This window comes from Phyllostomus discolor, chromosome 2 (assembly GCF_004126475.2).
Source record: "Phyllostomus discolor isolate MPI-MPIP mPhyDis1 chromosome 2, mPhyDis1.pri.v3, whole genome shotgun sequence".
In the NCBI taxonomy this organism is placed as follows: domain Eukaryota; kingdom Metazoa; phylum Chordata; class Mammalia; order Chiroptera; family Phyllostomidae; genus Phyllostomus; species Phyllostomus discolor.
The window spans coordinates 183,352,189-183,372,794 of record NC_040904.2 but is presented as its reverse complement, the minus strand read 5'-3'; the positions used below and the strand labels follow the sequence as shown (position 1 = coordinate 183,372,794).

Here is a 20,606-nt window from a genome sequence, read left to right as displayed (position 1 = left end):
CAAGGATAGGCTGAGGAAATTCTGGAACATCTTCAAACATGCCAACATCCAAATCTAGGGATGCCAGAAGGAGAAGAGGAAGAACCAGAAATTGAAAATTTAATAAAAGGAAACTTCCCCAGTCTGGCAAAGGAAATAGACATATAAGCCCAGGAAGCACAGGGAGTCCCAAACATGTTGCACCCAAAGAGTATCACACCGAAACACATCATAATTAAAATACCAAAGGTTAAGATTATAGGAGACCATTCCTCAGGGTGTGGGAAATGTGGCCCAGCCCCCACTCGGAAAGGCCAGTGAGGAGCAAGGTCTGGCACCTAGGACCTATGCCCACAGATAGATTCTCCCGTGGGGAATCAGGACTGCATTGTACCGAGGCTGCTATGAGACTTGCGTTTGCTAAAACTCCCTCATCCTGACTTGAGGCAGCAAATGTTTTCTGTGTATCTTTAACTTCCTAAAGTCTGTGCTAAACCTCCCAAGTATAACCAGTTCCACTACTTTTCCCCTTGATTTGTAACGTCCTTCTCTTTGAAGAAATTAGCGACATTCTTTCTTTTGTTATCTGTAAAAGGTAATCACCTACAGCAAACCTGTGCATAGTAAATGAGGACCATCCTCAATGTAATATAACCAGAAAAGCAATAAAAGCATGTCCAGGCAGGGGTCAGGGTCTTCTCTCTCACAGAGAGTGGCCATGCCATCCATTTTTCTCCATGGGACTTCTGTAGTCCATGTGAATTTGCCTCTCGCAGCCACAACACATGGATCCTGCTGGCCAGGGTCCTCATCATAAGATAAAGAGAGAATCTTAAAAGAAGCAAGAGAAAAGCAGTGAGTTACCTACCAAGGAGTTCCCATAAGGGTCTCAATGGATTTCTCAAAAGAAACTTTGCAGGCAAGAAGAGGCTGGAAAGAAGTATTCAAAGTGATGAAAAGCAAGGACCTACAACCAAGATTACTCTATCCAGCAAAGCTATCATTTAGAATAGAAGGGCAGATGAAGTGCTTCCCAGACAAGGTGAAGGTAAAGGAGTGCATCATCACCAAACCACTGCTACAGGAAATGTTAAAAGGACTTATTTAAGAAAAAATATCAAAGCCATGAACATTAAAAAGGCAACAGATTCACAACAATCAACAACTCAATTTTAAAACAAACAAACAAACAAACAAAATACTAGGCAAACAACCAGAACAGGAACAGAATCATAGATATGGAGATCATTTGGAGGGCTATCAGCTGTGAGGGGGCAGGGAGAGAATAGAGGAAATGGTGCAGGGATTAAGAAGCATAATTGGTAGGTACAAAATAGGGAGAAGAAGTTAAGGATAGTATGGGAAATGGAGAAGCCAAAGAACTTATATGCATGACCCAGGGGCATGAACTAAGAGAGAGGGAATTGCTGGGGGGAAGGGGGATACCAGTGAGAGGGGGGCAAAAGAGGAAAATATTGGGACAACTATAACAGCATAATCAATAAAATATACTTAAAAATAAACATTTTAAGTTATGAAATATTTAGTCCAGGTTATTTTTTTAAACCAGTAAACAAAAGACAAACAAGTCAGACATAAATATCTATATTATTGCTATTCTGGGGTTTCACTTAATAATACTTTTGAAAACATTTCATCTTTATTTGAGAAAATTTTATGTTTACATTATATATTTTACCCAATTCAACAGATCAGAAGATACCTGTAACCAGATTTTTAAAAATGACAATATGAACTATATTAATACCAATATCCTTAGTTAGAATCTAAAAAGTATATTTTCTTAATATAAGAATCTGAACAAAACAATTTTAACTTTGCTTTTTTAATAGAATGTTTTTTAATTCATCACTGCACTGTTATTTCTTCGAAGAATATTTCCATGCACGTATTTAAATGCATATCAAGTTGAAAGTTCCATTGTTATGAGAAATAAATCACAAAATGTTCAAGGTTTTACAAACCTAACTGCACTGCATTTGAAGCTGGAATAGTTACACACAAAGGAAAAAACTGAGAGAATATCTCAATGAACAAAAGACAGCTCGCATGCAGTATAAAAAACACAACCCTAGCAGCATAAAAGCATGAAGGATTTCCCATTTCTAAAAAACTATTATTGATCAACTTAGTTATTTCAGAATCATCATTCACTTTATATTTGCAGTACAGGTGGTTAATGAGTTACCTGAAGAAGTTAAACACTCGTGTAGGGTTGCAAGCCTTAGGTCATATTCCACCATGTAGCTTGCTATCACGTTACTGTGAAATTGAGCTCTCTCAGAACTGGTCATTGGCTTCACCGTAATAAATTCATCATAGCCTGAAGTACAGAGATCTTTAAAAAGCCAACACAATTGAGATGTTTTTCATAATTTTAACACCTATGTTACTGTCAGCAATTTTGCGAGCAATAAATTCAGTCATCAGCTCTGTTAGGTCAATCTCCTGTAACCTCATGAAAAAAGGTCTCAATAACCTAGCTCATTCAGTACTTCATGCTCAGGAACTTAATGCCTTCTCCAAAAAGCGCTACTTATCCAAAACTTAAAGTTTTCAGTGATGAGAAATATATATGACTTAGTTAATTCATTAATTAACTCAATCTTTTTTTTAATGACCACCATGTATCAGGCATTGTGCTATGTAGAGGATACAAAAACAAATAAAATATAGTTTTTTTTTTAAAAAGTATTAATTTTTAGAGAGAGGGAGGAAGGAGAGGAGAGGGGCCAGAGGAAAAGGGAGGGAGGGAGGGATAGATCGGTTTGTTCCACTTATTTATGCATTCGTTGGTTATTTCTTGTTTGTGCCCTGACCAGTGATTTTGGAAGGGTGATGCTCTAACCACCTGAGCTACCTGGCCAGGGCTCTTTGTTCATTTTTAAACCAGACTATTTGACTTTTGTTTGTTCATTTTTTTACCATTGAATTGTGTAAGTTCCTTATATATTTTGGATAGTAATTCCTTATCAGATATATGGCTTGCAATTATTTTTTTCCATCCTGTAACTTGCCCTTTATTTTGTTGATCTGTACTTGTCTGGAAATATGAGTAGGAGTTTTATTCAGGCACAAACTGAAGAAGAGACATACTTCAGGTGTTCTACTGTTTTGATTATGTCATTAATCACAATTTACAAGTCATATTAGTAGCATGATAAAATTAAGTGAAATAAATGACATATTGTGTTGGCCAAAAGTTCATTTGTTTTCGTTTCCATAAGATAGGTCCAGTAACACTTAGTTGTCTTTAACTTCATTCAAAATAATTTTGTTAGATTGTATTGTGACAGCTGTCATATCCACATGTATTAAAAAACATAAAAATTGGTGAATTTTTGTGTAGCCATTTTAATACTGAAGATGGAAGAAAATACTCAACATTTTTGGCATATTATGGTTTATTATTTCAACAAAGGTAAAAACACAACAGATACAAAAAAAGATTTGTGCAGTATATAGAAAAGGTGTTATGACTGATCAAACGTGTAAAAGTAGTTTGTAAAGTTCTGTGCTGGAGATTTCTCACTGGAAAATGCTCTGCAGTTGGGTAGACCACTTGAAGTTGATAGCGATCCAATCAAGACATTGAGAATAATCAACATTATACCATGCAGGAGATAGCCAACATACTCAAAATAACCAAATCAATAAAGTTATTGGTGAAAATGAAAAATATGTCTTTTATTTTATGGAAAAAACTAAATGGACTTTCGGTCAACCCAATATCAGTTTTGACCTACTCTTTGTTACTAATGTTAATATCAGGTGAGTCAACTATATTACAAATTATGTTCTTCAGAAGTATCTTATGGGTTCTTAAAATCTTTAAGAGACTTAAAAGTTTTTCAAAGTCCTTTTGCCAGAAAAATATACATAAATAGCTTAATAATCAGTATCCCTATAATACAGTATAAATATGAAGCGTAATTTTTCTAAATTACCTCAACTCTTCTATCAAATCCCCCTGACTCCTCTCTTGACATTCCAGTCAGAACCCAGAGCTTTCCAGTAATAATCAGTGTTTAAAATTCAGCCTAATTTGACTCACTTCGGCTCACTCAGGTGCCCCTGTTCCCCATGCTAGCCAGTGTCAGGACTGGAATTGGGAAGGAAAGGTCTGATCTTTCACTCTTTGCTGGACACCTTGCCAGATAAGTCTGGTGAGATCGTTTTCAGTCCAATTCTAATGAAATGTAGACTATGAACTCTACTATTTGTTTACAGGAAGTCAGTGAACCCATTAACATTTTTATTACCTGCCATTATCAACTAAGGCTTTCAGTGATGTACATTTCACATGGACTCAGAATCAACATTTCACAATTTGAAGCATGTGGTTGACTGTATTATTTTACAACACTGTTTATTCAAAGAAATATTCATTGACTACTACCTCTGTCAGATGCTGTGTTACATAGGTCAAACAAGGAAAAAAATAGATTTCATTTGGATATGTTTTTAAAAGGTATAAACATGGTCCTAGGTAGTCCAAATATGCGTTTTTTTTCTTTTTATTGATGCAAAATCTGGGTTACTTCTACATATTTTAGGGTCTCCATTATGATTACTAGTTTAGATTGACTTACACTGGCCAACACTATTGGCAATGGAAAATATATATTGAGTAGGTACTATGTGCCAATGTTATGATTTACCTGTTTTATTTAATCTAAGAAATAATCTAATGAGCTAGTCTGTAATATTTTTCACATTTTACAATGAGAAAACTGAGTGTGAGTGGTCATTAAACTAGCCTGATTTTACCTACCTGCTAGGTAAGTAAGCCTTGAGCTCTAATTCAAACCAGTTTAGCAAGTCCAGCTGTCCAACTGGAGCCATGTATGTTCTAGCCACCACCCATTATTGGCTTTGCAAGTTATTTCTCCTTTCTTTGTGTCAGTTTCCTCATCTGTAAAATGGAAATAACTACTGTACCTTTCTCATAAGTTTTGTGAGTGAATTAAGTTAAAATAAATAAAGCACTTAGAATAGTCTGGCACAGTGTACACATTATTAAAAATCTTAACTATTACAACTGTGTAATTCCTTACCAGAAACCAATAAAGTATCAGAAACCAATAAAGTTTTATGTGTTTTGGAATTCAAAATTTTTCGGATTTTAAAAAGGCAAGTAAGAACATATACCAAATTTTCTGGTACATTTTCATCAGAGTCTGGAAACTCCTCCATAATCAAAGAAATGAATATGTCTAATTTAAACCTAAATCACACCAAGTGGGACAAAGGAAGTGTATAAGCAGTTTGATTTTAGTTCAGGTCTGAATCTGTTACCCAGTTAGTTTGTGGGAAATATTAAAAAGAACTTTTAGTTTTTAGAGACTCTTGAACTTGAGAATTTGGGTTAAGAACCTATAATTAACAACTAAGTTATAGTACCTATCCCATAATGATCAGAATCATCTTTACTTATGATCTAGAATTTCAAATGGGATTCAAAGGAACATTTCCAATGTACATTACCCTTATCAGTTACTTGGCAGAATTTAACACTCAGTGATATTATTTGACATTACCAATTTCATTGTATCTGCTTCACAAATGGTCTCTTAATTGAGTTCCCATTTCAGAGTTTCCAAGACATTTTAAATCATTATAGAATTTCTGCTACCTCCCAATGCAAAGGTTTTGATTTACATTTAGATTTTATCTTATGCCATGAAGTTTTAAAAACCACAGAAAATCTGCCCAAACTTTAATGATTTTGGTGCTATAATCTGAAACAATTTAAGTCATAACTATCATTCAAGATAGACTCGATTTTACTGCAGCTAAAATACAGTCCTCCAAATCTCCATGGCTTAAACATCAAAGGTTTCTTCTCACTCATTGTGGTGAAAGTTCAGTGCTTCTGAGCACACACATTAGCTTACGGAATTATTGTTTGAATCAGACTTTTGGGAAAACAATATAGAATTATAAATTAAATCTTACATAGTTATAGCCTTTGACACAGAAATTCTGTTTTTGGAAACCATCACAAGGAAATAATCGGAAATGAAAGATACACGAACAAAGATGTTACTAAAAATGTTAACTACAATAGTGACAATTGGGACAACTTAAAAATCTACTGAAAATGAAATGATCCAATATATTATGGCAATTGCTGAAAGAAATTAGACACAAATAAAAGACATCTGTGTTCATGAACTGGAAGAATGAATATTGCTAAACTATCCATACTACCCAAAATAACCTATGTATTTAATATAGTACCTATCAGTATATCAATTGCTATATCAAATCATGTACACTTTAAATATAATTTTATTCATCATATATACTTTAATAAAAATAATTTTAAAAATCTTTGCCACATGTTCATTGAAGTAAAAATATGTTACACAAAACAACACAGGCTTTATTTATATTTTGTTTGTGTCATTTAGGATAAAAATAGTCCTTCCTTGCAGATTTGAAAAAGTCAAGTTTAGTAAATAAACAACAAAAAACAAAAACAATGGCATTTTTTTTGCAGAAATAGAAAAAATAATCTTGAATTCAATCTCGAGAAAGAATAATAAAGCATTTCCTGACTTCAAACACATTACAAAGCTACAGTAATCAAAGCAGTAAGGGACTGGCATAAAGGCAGACATAAATACCAATTGAACAGATGAGTGGGATTTCAAGAAGCAGAGATAGGAGACAGGTCAATCCAGCTACTGAAGGGCCCCAATATCATGTTAAATACAGGAAGAGGGCTAACATGTATTGGACACTTTATATTGATGTTATATCTTCATAACTACCTTATATCCTCTAGACATGTTCAAGGTCCTGAGCAGTTTTAATGATGTCGTGTAGTTAAGGATTTGTTTCAAGGCTAAAGATAATTAAAGATCTGGCCTGTGGCCTAGAAAGTGGTCAGGCAAGAGAGTTCAGCATAATCAGAGTACAGTAGATTCTTGAACAACATCAATTCACTCAACATTGTTTTGTTATAATGTTGATGAGAAAAAAAAGCATAGATGCAGAGAACAAACTGATGGTTGCCAGATGGGATGGGGGTTAGGGAGCTGGGGGCTAAGTAAAAAAAAGTGAAGGAATTAAGTAGAACAAATGGACAGTTACAAAATAACTTTGGGGGTGTAAAGGACAGCTTAGGGAATATAGTCAATAACATTGTAATAATTATATATGGTGTCAGATGGGTGCAAGACTTATTGGGGGATCACTTTGTAAGTTATATAAATGTCTAATCACTATAGTGTACACCTGAAACTAAAACAGAATTGAATGTCAACTGTAATTGAAAAATAAAAAGAAATTTTTAAAAATACCCTGTGGCCCATCTTTTTATCGTCCCTTCCCTCTGCTTGAGCCACTGATCTGTCTCTCTTATTTTGCCTTTTGCAGAATGTTATATGGTTGGAATCAGACAGTGTGTAGCCTTTTTAGACCGACCACTTTCACTTTACGATATGCATTTGTTTCCTCCATGTTTTTCATGGATGATCCCTCTTTTCTTTCTATAGCTGAACAATATTGCATTATACTGATGTACCAGATTTTCTTTTTTAAATCTTCTTCCTACTGAAGGCTATCTTGGTTGCTTCTGAGTTTTAGCAACTATGAATAAAAATGCTATAAACATTTGTGTGTTGGTGTTTGTGTAGATGTAAGTTTTCAATTTATTTGTCAATCAAGGAGGATGATTACTGAATTTTATGGTAAGACTATGTTTAACTTTGTAGGAATAGTCCAGACTTTCTTCCAAAGTGGCTATACTATTTTTCATCCCACCAGTGATGAATGAGTTCCTATTTCTTTATATCTTCCTTAGCATTTGGTGTTGTATTTTGGATTTTAGTCATTCTAATAGGTGTGTAGTGGTATCTCGTTTTAAATAGTAATTCCCTAATGATATATGATGTTGAACATGTTTTCATAATGCTTGTTTGCTATCTGTGTGTCTTCCTCGTGAGGTTCTGATCCTTTGCACATTTTTTAAATTGGGTGGTTTTCCTATTGTGAACTTTTAAGGGTTCTTTGTACATTTTGGATACAAGTTTTTTATTTTATTTTATCACATAGATGTTTTGCATCTCCCAGTCTATGGCTTGGCTTTTCATTCTCTTAACAGAATGGAAATTTTTCATTTTAATGAAGTTCAACTCACCGATTTTTCTTTCATAAATTATGCTTTTGGGGGCGTATCTAAAAACTCATTGCCAAACCCAAGGTCACCTAGACTTTCTCCTGTTTTCTCAAGAATTTTACAGATTTGTTTTAAATTTAGGTCTGTGATTCATTTTGAGTTAGTTTTGTGAAATTAACTTTTACAAAATTAATTTTTTTAAAAAAGACACTTTTTTAAAAGATTTTATTCATTTATTTTTTGAAAGAGAAGGGAGGGAGAAAGAGAGAGAGAGAAACGTCAATGTATGGTTGCTGGGGGTCATGGCCTGCAACCAAGGCATATACCCTGACTGGGAATCGAACCTGTGACACTTTGGTTCACAGCCCGCGCTCAATCCACTGAGCTATGCCAGCCAGGGCTACAAAATTAATTTTTAAATTAAGGTGTCTAGATTCTTTTTTTTTTTGTATGTGCATGTCCAGTTGTTTTAGCACCATTTATTGAAAAGATTATCCTTTCTCTATCGAATTGCCTTTGCTCATTTTTCAAAGATCTGTTAACTATATTTGTGTGAATCTATTTCTGGGCTCTATTTTGTTCTACTAATTATGTTTCTACTCTGCCAGTATTGAACTGTGTTCAGTAGTTCAGTTTTATAGCATGTCTTCAAGGTGGGTAGTGTCTGTCTTCTGGCTTTGTTGTTCTTCAGTGTCATATTGGTTAATCTGGGTCTTTTGCCTGTCCATACAAACTTTAGAATCAGTTTGTTGATATCTATAAAATAACTTGTTGGGATTTGTATTGAACTTACAGATGAAGTTAATAAAAACTGACAGTTCTAACCACTATATTGTACACCTGAAAATAATACAAAATAGTATTGAATGAAAATTGTAATTGAAAAATAAAATTAAAAAAACTGACATTTCTTACATATTTTAATGTTTTGCATATAACATTTAGGTTTTTAATATTCTAGAATTAATTTTTACACAGAATGATGGAGGATCAAAATTTTCTCCTGTATGAAGAGCTGTTTTTCCAGCACCGTTTATTGACTAGCCTATCCTTTCCAAATTTTTGTCAACATAAGAAACATACAACCTTGTAGATAATTTTTGAGTCTATTTGAGCCAAAACTGACCACAATTGCCAGGAAGCCAGATCTCAAATGCTCCTGATAATGACAGTTTTGTTTCTTTTATGCTTTTTGAAGTGAAGCAGGGAATGTAAAGATTATATGAAGGTAGGAAAAAGAAAGTGGGGACAAGGTTACAGTATAGTTAATAAGATTATGTGTTATTTGGGGTGGTTACACTTTCAAGGGGTATTTCAAAGATTTGTTAATATAGAAGCACAAAAACAATGGACAGGACTGGCTTAAAAGTCTTTCACTAAACCAGTTAACAGGCCTGGGCATGACTATCTACCATGATCTGCGCAGTTAGGAATCTATAATTTATTACAGCACCCCTTTATCATCTATATTTTTAATACCACTTTTGTCATATTCAGAGTTCTCATACACGGGTTGTCCTTTTTCTGCAGTTTTTATTCAGTTCTAGTGAACTATTTGGCCATTCCTAAATTGTTATATAATACTGGTAGGATGGGTACTCCCAAGCTATTCTCCAAGGCTCCCTCACCCACAAAAAATTATAGCAGATTTTCTTGGGCTTTAAGATTTGGTATGCATTTTTATGTCATTTTAACAAGTTCTGTGAAAAACCCTGTTGAAATTTTAATTGTAATTGGATATACTTATTGATTAGTTCAGTGAAAACAGATCCTTATTATAAGTATCTAGTCTTATTTATGAATGTGGTTTATTTTTCAATTAATAGACTTTCACCTACAGAGATCTTACATATCTTTTATTTTTTTCTTAGGTACCTCATAGTTGTTTTATTTATAATTGTTAATGGATGTTTCTTAAAATTACAAACTTGTACAGTTCCTAAATCTTTTTAAAATAATTTGCTATTAAACCATTTTACAATTCAAAAAATTTAAAATTCTTAAAATGTCAAGTTTACAAACTATACAAAAATACAAGAGATGCTGTCTGAAATATGAAACTATTAGTATATTGATTATTTCTCCCCAAATTGGAAGCAACACATAATCCAGGATTTCTTGTAGTACATGATTTAAAAATATATATATGCCTAAGTCTGGGAAATGTTGAATCTACTTATAAAACTATATTTTCTTTTCTCTCTTTTTAGTTTATGCTGTATACCATTATGGATATTGAGCTATTTATTTTGTGATTTACAAAGGTAAGTTTTTCTGAACAATCAGAATGTAAACTCATGCTGAGGTAATTAAACATTTTCAATGTTAATTAAACTAAATCCGGGTGGTGATTTAATTTACCATTAACAAAGCTGTTCACCATTTCCTAAATGCTACAGGGAAGACACAGATGAAGAGTTCAAATATCAGTTCATTTGCATCAATCGTGAGGAAATTTAGGAGGTCCCAATAAATTATTCGTGAATTGTCCAGTTTCCATTTCTTCCCTAACAGGGGAAATAGCTGTTACAAAACTTGGAGACTGGAAGTTTTAAGTAAGTCATTTTAAAGTCCACTCAAGTATACCCTGAAACAGGTATCCAGCCAGTCTAGCACTGAGCCTTGAGACTACTTTCCTTCCCTTTTATCTTCATTCCATACTATAAGCTATTTTTTATGGCTCTGAATAATTCTCAGTATGGTCGAACATCTGACCTTAAGAACAAATACTGAAGGTCTGTCGTTGTCCTACCCGAATACCTTATGTTTGGTCTATATATCATGATCTCAGTATACATTCCATGGGAATTTCCCAGCTATGGGGTCCGCAGTACACAGCAGCTCCGAGATCCCAGCGATCCATAGTTAATCCAGTTTGCCCAGACTAAGGCCAAATTCAGAGGTTGATCCAGGGATTATCTCAGGACCTGTCCCTGCTTCCCAGAAAATCTCATACCTCAAAACCAGACTCCAAGCCCCTCCTGATCAGGTGAGCTAAAGCAAGACCTTTTGCGGTCTCTGCAGGGCTCAAACTCTTTCTGGAGGAGCCCGCATTTTTCTCATTGGAACCACGCAAAGCAGTGGGTGTGACAACGGCAGAACAACGGAGCTCGCGTCAACTGGACTATTGTGCCCGCGGCTAGAAAATCGGCCTCGGTGCGTGACGCAGGCAGAGGCCCCACCCCGCGCGTGACGCCAGCGTCAGGCCAGTCCCGGCATCCTGCGCGGCCGCCGGCGGTCGAACGCAGACGAGAGGAATTTTTGCGAGAACAACCTCGGCTCAGTTCAGTTACTGTCCAGACTCGGGTCGGCGGGAGTTCCCCTCCAACCGTTCTTCTACTGCCCGCCCGTCAGTCTGAGCGCCCCCAGCCCTCCCGCGAGGGCGCCCCGGGACGGAAGGATCCACCAGCCTGTCGGCGCCCGCCGTTCTCGTGGTCGCCGTCGCGGTAGTCGTTGTGATAGTATCCGCCGTCGCCTGGGCCATGGCCAATTACATCCATGTCCCGTCCGGCTCTCCGGAGGTCCCCAAGCTGGACGTCACGGTTCAGGATCAGGAGGAGCAGCGCTGCCGAGAAGGGGCCCTGAGCCTCCTGCAACACCTGCGGCCGCACTGGGACCCTCAGGAGGTGACTCTGCAGGTAACGCCCACACCTCGGCCCTCGGTCGTTCCCAGTCTCTCCTCGGCCCTGAGGGTTTCATGATCCCTTGTATTCCCAGATCACCGAGGAGGACCCACGGGAACGTCTTCTCCCTCAACCCTTTGAGAAGTGACCCTGTATTTCCTCGTCACAGCGAGGAAGGTCACTCCCCCTTCTTCACAATTGCTTGTTGAAGTAGTCATGGGGGCATGTTTCCTCTCTCTAGGAGCGGCCACGTAAGTGACGGACCACCTCCACACCCGGGGGATTCCTGTTGATAGTTGCCCCTCCTCCCACTGCCTTGTCCGTTCTAAATGCAAAATGAGCCCTTTCCACTCCCTTGTAAAGGGTCCTCGCCTTTTGGCCCAAGCAGCCTTCTCCTTTGGCAAATAATGAAGTAATTAATCCTCTCTGATCTTTTTTTTTTCCTCCCCTCCCCCAGTGGTTCACCCCCATTGATGCCTCACCGTGTGTTTTACCTTCTCAGATCTTCGGATTGGCAAGACTACTCGATCCCAAAGAAATAACCACGGTCATGCATTTCTAGATTGGGTTCTTAGGCAGCACTACACACCTCGTTTTATGTGGATAGATATTAATGAATTCTTTTAGTCGTCTTAGTGAAGTTTACACTAGCTGAGTTAGAATGATCAGTGGCTTGTGAATATTCCTTTTTCTGGAGCCACTGTAGTCAGAGATAGACAAAAACTGGAAGAACAAATTTAAGCGTTTTCTAATAACTTCTATTAAGTTATGATTTAGTATACATGAAATTTATTTTGAATACTAATTTGTGTTTAACTTTTGGAGTTTCAGGAACTGTACACTAAAATGAACCTCCTTTTCCTTCGCAAACAAAGTAATTTTAAAGACTGAGATGTTTGGGGTTTGTTTCAAATAGAAGCAATAACGTTTAGACCATTATTTGAAGTAGCCAAATATCTGCCTTGTTTTGTTGACTAATTTATTCAGTAATATAATTGACTTAATTAACAGTATCTCAGATTCTTTGTTAAAGTAGCCACCTATATGCAAAGATGAATAAAACATCAACAGCACCCTGGGGCCCAGAACATTTCCTGACAGTCAAGCTTTCTTGAGTGTTAGTTTCCGTTTTTTATTGCCTAGAAGAGTTTTGAGCAAATTGAAAGGACCCTTATATTTTGGAAAAATACTGTTAGACAAAAATTTTGAAATTTAATGGAGTGTTTATTAGCCAACCATTTAAGACAGTGTGAATTCAAATGATTAATGATATATTTTCTTTAATTAAGGAAAATTAAATTAATTGGAACCCCAGACTTTAGTTCGTTGTTCATTAACTTATGTGTAGTTAATTATAGATTTTTGTATTTATTAAAATGACTTGTATTGTGTATGTCAGTTATAAATTAAACAGGTTAATGAAAGCTATGCCACTTCCTGGTAAACTCTGGTGTTGGCAAACCAGTGACTTTTTAAACAGAGATTTTAAAGTTTGAATCTTTAAAAACTAGAGTTTCTGTTTGTAGAACAGTAGTAGCCACCCTGAGGTACTATGTGCCAGATTTGTGTTAGGTGACCTATATATATATATTTTAAAGATTTTATTTATTTATTTTTTAGAGAGGGGGGAAGGGAGGAAGAGAGGGAAAGAAACATCAATGTGTGGTTGCCTCTGGCTCGCCCCCTACTGGGGGCCTGGCCGGCAACCCAGGTGTGTGCCCTGACTGGGAATGGAACTTGCATCCCTTTGGTTCTCAGGCCCACGCTCAATCCACTGAGCACACCGACCAGGGAAATCTATATTTTTGTATCATTTAATCCCCCAAACAACCATTCAGGTAGATCCTTCCTCTCTCTCTCTCTTTCCCTCTCCCTCTCTCCTTTCTTTCTCTCCTTCCTTCTCAGTGAAGTAAAGCCTAGGTATAGGTAAAAAAAGGGACAAAAATGTGGTAACATCAGACTGTTTTTGGTTGTTGGCAATTACTTGGGATTGCATCTTGTCCTCTATGTAGCAACTTTTGACTTAAGACCTTTGCCCTTACAATTCAAACTTTTTAGTATACTTATTTGTAAGTAAAGGTAAATACCACCACTTGTTTTGTCCTAGGAATGTTTATTAGAAATACAATTCTTCCATGTGCAAGCAAAGCTTTTGATCCAGAGGCTGGGACAATTAAGCTGAATCGATTATTCATCTCAATTTAAATTTGACTTCCACATTTTAGTTCATTATAAACTCTGCTTTTATGATGCTTCAGGATTTCCTTAGTAAATCTCATTTGGGAACTTTTAGAAATCTGTTTATTTTTATTGAAGTAAAAAATAAAAATCATACCTCACACTTCAGAAGTGGAAGTATGTATCATATACTCAGCAGATTAAAACGGTATCAGTAATATATACAATTGATTTCTTGTCAACAATTTTTTCCTGAAATTTTTACGTGATTTAAAACACATTTTAAATGTACCTAGTGATACTTTTTTTTTTTTAACCTGGCAATTACTCCTGCCAGCAGAACATTCAGAACATACTGGAAAATCCAGAAGCAAGCAAAAAAGACTTCAGTGCAGTTAAAGTGATAGAGGGCCCAGTCTTTGCTCAAAACGTATGGACACATGGAATAATATGTCTCATTTTAGATAGGGTTTTAACAAATTTAATTATTTGGTTTTCCTATTTGTACAAGATTAAATAATATGTAAAAGGGGTGGTGAGCTCTTTGGAGTGTAATATCCTATAATGGACAGAGTAGGTATAAACAATACTAGTTGCAGTGCTTTCTATTTAATAATATTTTATTGTTTATAAAATACTTTCTCATACATTCTCCCAACAGCAATCCTGTGAGGGAGATGAGACTTTTAACATATAATTTATACTTAATGAAATTGAACTTGCAGTTTGTAAGTACCAGATCTGGGATGGGAACCCATCTTATGAATTACTGCTCTTTGATAAAGAAAAGTTTATCTTCATGTGTTATGATTAAGGTAGGGAAGCCATTTCTGTGTAAAATTAATTTCTTAAAAAGAAAAGCTGTGGCCTATAGGAAAGATTTTGCTTTAAGTTTCTCCTAGTGTAAATTTGCATTACCTTTTACATGTGTGACATTTTGGAAGAGGGATTCACTTCAGCATTCCTTTTGTTATGTAGCAACTCCCTATCTTATTCGAAGATGTGGAGTTTTGATTTATCTTCATTTGTTTGAATAGTCCTTGAAAAAAAGAATCAAGAATCAAGTGAGATCTTTTAAGCACAATGGAGTAATTGTAAGGAAACTCTTAAAATTGTTTTTCTTCTAAAATAGTTGATGAATCAGTATTTGGAATATTCTGGTATACTGTCTCTGAATATTTCTCTGCAATATTGGACAATGTGTTTTTCATTAACTTTGCATTTTTCTTTTAATAACTTGAGACCTATGGTAGATGGTGGGAAATGCTTAATAGGATAGAAAGATGTTAATTATTTGACATTATAAAGCTAAAACATTTATTCTTGTTATAGGATCTAATGAGATCAGTTGCTATATGATACTTTATATTAACTTAGTTTTTCAATAGATACTATATTATACCACTCGAGAATATGGAGTTTGAACATAGTGCTGGTTTTATGAGTCCATGCTTTTTACTTGACTTGATGTGTTATCTTGGTCGTTACTTAACCTCCCTAAGCCTTAGTATCCTTAGCTGTAAAATGGACCCGAGTATTTCTACCTCAAAGGGTGGTTGTGAGAATGAAATAAATGCTATCTCTCATGATAATTATTAACCTTCACTGAGCACCTACTATATTTTGAATGCCTGAATCAAAAAACAAATATCTTTTCTTAGAAATTCACAGTATGATGTACAATACAAATGGAAGAAAATAATTACAGCATAGTGTTTTTGGAATGAACATTCAAATTTTGTTCATATACAAAGGTTACACAAAAACACTTAAAAAGCATACTGTACTTCTGTAGTACAAGTTTTTTTAATTTTATTTATTGATTTTTAGAGAGACAAGGGGAGGGAGATACATCCATTTATTATTCCAGTTCTTGATGCCCTCATTAGTTTCTTGTATGTGCCCTGACTGGGGATTTACTCCACAGCCATGGCTGTGGGGACAACACTAACCTACTGAGCTATCCAGCCAGGGTTGTAGTACAAGTTTTTGAATGCATAGTCCTGAAACTTCTATTTTATTTTATTTTTTTTAAGTATACATGCACTGTCTTGGAAACCAATACTTGTCTTAGGTTATGTAGCTACATAGTCTTTATATTCCCTTCTTCCTATTTGACTATGTTTGAGATAGTTACTAAAATATTCTGTTAAGAGCCTGGTACCTCTTTTTATTTTAATATTGGTATTTGATAATTTTTTATTTTAATGAATCAAATTTTGATTATATAGTTCTATTGTGTTTCCTTTGGTATTCTAATCTAATGATCAATATTCCTTCCCATTTTTATAAAGATGAATTTCTTCCTTTATGTGATAGAATTTTCTGAATACAGACTTTGGTAAGTTTAAGTAACATATTAAGGGTGCCAAAAGGATACAATATTTCTAGGAAATTTGAGTCCTATAGATACATATAGAAGTGATAGTTTTTATTTAACATAACTTTTAATATCAGTTTTCTGTTCTGTGTTTCTTCCCTCTTTGTTTTCAGTATCTTATAACAGGTTATTCGAGTGGATGGTAGGACCTAAGACTATTGTCTGTGGCTAAGAGCAATGCATAAAATTCAGTAGGCTCTTATCAAAGACGTGTAATGTTTGATAGGTTCCCATGTATTTTTAAAAAATATGCAGCACTTCACAAATTTGCATGTCATCCCTGTGCAGAGCCCATGTTAATCTTCTATTGTTCCAATTTTAGCTACTGAAGCAATTACTCCCATGTATTTTATTAAGATGTAACTAAAAAGACAGGAGCATAACATGATAGTTCATTTTCAGGTATTAAAGCTGGGTGACTTGGAGTAAGCAAACCATTTTACCTCTCTGGGACTCAGCATAATGTGGTGGAAAAGGATAGTCTTTGAATCCTGATTCCAGTCATCTGTAACCTTTGGCACATTTTAATTTTTCTATAAAATGGCATTACCGTGTACCTTGGAAAATAGAATTACAGAATTTTGGTACTACACCACTATTTTGCTACTATACTACTAATACTAATTTTACTACTAATATTACTTTACTACCAATAGAATATTCTGAGAATTAAATCAAATATATAAAATCATGCAGAGCATGTTTTAGTATTATATGCCTCCATCTCTCACTTCTTAACTCCTCTGTCAGCCCCTCTCCACATTTATAATTGGAAATTTTGATCTGCAAGAACTGTAAGCTCTTAAAATTTAGTAAATCTGATGCTTACTTTTTTTGTACTAGGCATAATACTAATTTTCAGCAACTTTGGTTTGTACACTAACTGTAGCGGAAGGTAGGCATGGAAAAATATAGGAGGGGAGGCTTCATAGAGGAGGGTACCTGAGCTGAGCTTTGAGGGAAAGTTACAATCAAATGGAATGGGGAATCATTTCTGGACAAAGAAAGTACTTTCACAGAGTTAGACTATGAGTACTTTGGGCAAACAAGAAAGGAAGTGAAGTTGATTTTTGAGAAGGGGAGTGGTTAGATATGAAGGTTTTGTGCCTCATGAAAGAGGTGGTATTATAGAGGATATAATGGGAAGTCATTTAATGTTTTTAAGTAGGTGAGTTATATTCTGTATTATTTAGAGTAGGGACAGGGAGTAAACAACATAGGTTGAACGAAATGTTGTGGAATTAGAGGATAAGAAATCACTTAGGATAGTGGTTTTGAAACTGGTGGTTACCATGCACTATAGAATGCTAAATCAGTATAGGGGGTAGAAACCACTACAGTTTAAATAGATGAATTAAAATGGGATGTGAGCCCTGATTGGTGTGGCTCAGTGGATTGGGCATCATTCTGTAAATCGAAAGTTTTGATTCCCAGTCAAGGCACATACCTGCCTTGCTGGCCAGATACCCAGTTGGGGCGTGTGAGAGGTAGCCAGTCCATGTCTCTCTTGCACATTGATGTTTCTCTCCCTCTATTTCTCCCTCTTTTCCCCTCTCTCTAAAAATAAATAAAATTAAAAAAAATTAAAATAGGATGTGATAGGATATATCACAGGGCCTTGCAAGTAACAAGGTAAGTAGTTTTGTGAAGCTTGTTTTAGTAATTTGGAGAGAGGGGAAGGGAGGGAGAAAGGGAGAGAAACATTAATGTGTGGTTGCCTCTTGTGCACACCCTATTGGGGACGTGGTCCGAAACCCAGGCATATGCCCTGACTGAGAATTGAACTAGTGACCCTTTGGTTTGTGGCCCAGCATTCAGTCCACTGAGCCTTACTAGCCAGGGCTGTTCATTCATTGATTTTAGAGAGATAGGAAAGGAGAGAGAGAAACACGGGACCTGTTGTTCCACCCATTTATGTACTCATTGGCTGACTCCTGTATGTCCCTTGACCTGGGATCAATTCTGTAACTCCAGTATGCTGGGAACTGAGCCACCCAGTCAGGGTTCTTTTACCTTTACATAAAATATCTGTGTACTGAATTAGATGATAAATAGATATCTTTCTGTATGTTCTATTAAGAAATATTTGAGAAAGAATGTAGGAGAGACTGTTAGTCTAAACAAAAGGTGCTGAGACCCTAATTAGGACAGTGGCCTTGGAGACAGAAATAAAGGGACAGATTTGACATTTCAGAAAATAAATGTGCAGCACTTGTTAATTGCTTGTAGGTGAGAGAAAAGGGAAGCTTAAGATTTTTTCTTTTGCATGACAAGGATAGGGCAATAATAGAAGTTCTATACTTAAGGAATCAGAGGTTATGTATCTCATGATTTGTCTTATAAGGAGTTATTTTACTCTGATAAAATGAATGGGTTATAAATAGATACATTTCTATCACTCTTAAAATTCATGAGATACAACAAACATTTAGAAAAATGCATGAAACATAAACCTGTAGTAGTACCCATATACCTGTGTAACCCAGGCCCAGGGAAAAAAATAAAATATTACCAATAACCCAGAATAGTGTCTCCATTTTTCTTCCTGGTCCTAACCTCTCCCTCCCTCTAGTGGTAATCACAATAGCAGTTTTAAAATTTATTTTAAAATTAACAAAATAGAATATTTTGAATTAGTAATTTTTTGCAAGTCTGTATCAGAGAAAAATAATATGCCAAGTACATGAATTTCCTTTTATAAGGAACTTGAGATTTCCTTTACATGAAATAAAAAGATGATTACAATACTAAAACTTTGAATAGAAAAAAATTCCTGTATATATTTTATTTTAAAATTACCTGATTTTTTTAACTTCTACTTCTCCCATATTTTTTTTTTATTTTACTAGTTTTTTAAAGATGTTATTTATTTATTTTTAGAGAGAGGGGAAAGGAAGGAGAAAGAGAGAGAGAGAAACATCAATGTGCGGTTGCTGGGGGTCATGGCCTGCAACCTAGGCATATGCCCTGCCTGGGAATTGAACTGATGACCCTTTGGTTTGTAGGCTGGCATTCAATCCACTGAGCCACACCAGCCAGGGCTCCCTCTGTATTTTACATAGTTTTAATCATACCATAGGTAGTTTTGTATTCCTTTTTTTAATATAGCCTTTTGTAACCATTTTTCCGTGTTTGTATGATATTGACTATAATTTTTTGATAGCTGTTAGCATGGTATTTGTCATGTTAATATTATGTGACTGAAGTATTTTTAAATAAGGTTTTAAAAAATTGTGAAGCAAAAAATTAGAAAGTCCATATTCTATCTAAACCTGTTGGTTTTATTTAAAAAATATAAATGATATGCACTCTTAATAAAATACTTATAACACATACAAGGATATGAATGAAAAATGAAAAGTCTAACTTTCTCAACTCCAAGTTATTCTCCCTATAGGTTATTTTCTGAATGGTTTCCTGTGAAACTCTAAAATAATAGCAAATCAGGAATTTACCAGGTCATATATCAAAGTATGTTTATAAATATCTATAAGTATGTTTCTTTTATATATGTGTCACTCTGTATTTGCTTTTTAAAGTAATGCAAGTATCTTTTAGACTTCCTCCCATGTTAGTATATGTAATCTGCCCTATATTTTTAAAGCAACCTTGAATTCTTTCTATTGTTTGGATATTAAAAACAGTATTTCAGTGAACTGCTTTTGTACACTTATTTTGGAAAAATTTTAAAGTGATATCTGTAGAGTAAATTCTGATTAATGGAATTAAAATTTTAAAAACTGTGTGTCATGGTTGTACAGAGAAATAGAATTTCTCTCATATATTATGTATTTCAAGGAATTGGCTCATACAGCTATGGAGGCTGGTAAGTTTGAAATTTGTAGGGTGGGCTGATAATCTAGAAACTCCAATACAGGAGTTGATATTAAAACTTTAATGGAAGTTGTAGACTTGAGTCACACACAAATTCATTTGCAGTTATTATAGTACAAGGCAGACTGAGATATAATAGCTATCAAAAAGTTGTATAGAAATACTGGTTGTTGAATAATTAACACTTTTAAATCAAGGAAGTCAATGTTATAGAAATAGCAAGACTAAACAGTATAATTACTATTTGTTTAATTAAAATTAACAACATGTCCCTGGCTGGTGTAGCTCAGTGGATTGAGTGCGGGCTGGGAACCAAAAGTGTCACAGGTTCGATTCCCAGTCAGGGCACATGCCTAGGTTGCAGGCCATGACCCTCAGCAACCGCACATTGATGTTTCTCTCTCTCTCTCTCTCTCTGTCTCTCTCTTTCTCTCTTTCTGACTCCCTTCCCTCTCTAGAAATA

The 20,606-nt window shown here is 35.3% G+C and overlaps 1 protein-coding gene and 1 pseudogene across 1 annotated transcript in view; one reads left to right on the top strand and one right to left on the bottom strand.

Moving 5' to 3' along the window:
* The first annotated feature begins 11,336 nt into the window (after positions 1 to 11,336).
* Positions 11,337 to 20,606, top strand: part of ETNK1 (ethanolamine kinase 1) — a 49,852-nt gene continuing 40,582 nt past the window's right edge. The window contains exon 1 of the mRNA XM_028531604.2: positions 11,337 to 11,766. Within this exon, the coding sequence (XP_028387405.1) occupies positions 11,611 to 11,766 (156 nt within the window). The 5' untranslated portion in view covers positions 11,337 to 11,610. The remainder of the gene's footprint in view (positions 11,767 to 20,606) is intronic.
* Positions 16,553 to 16,650, bottom strand: LOC114514229 (annotated as a pseudogene).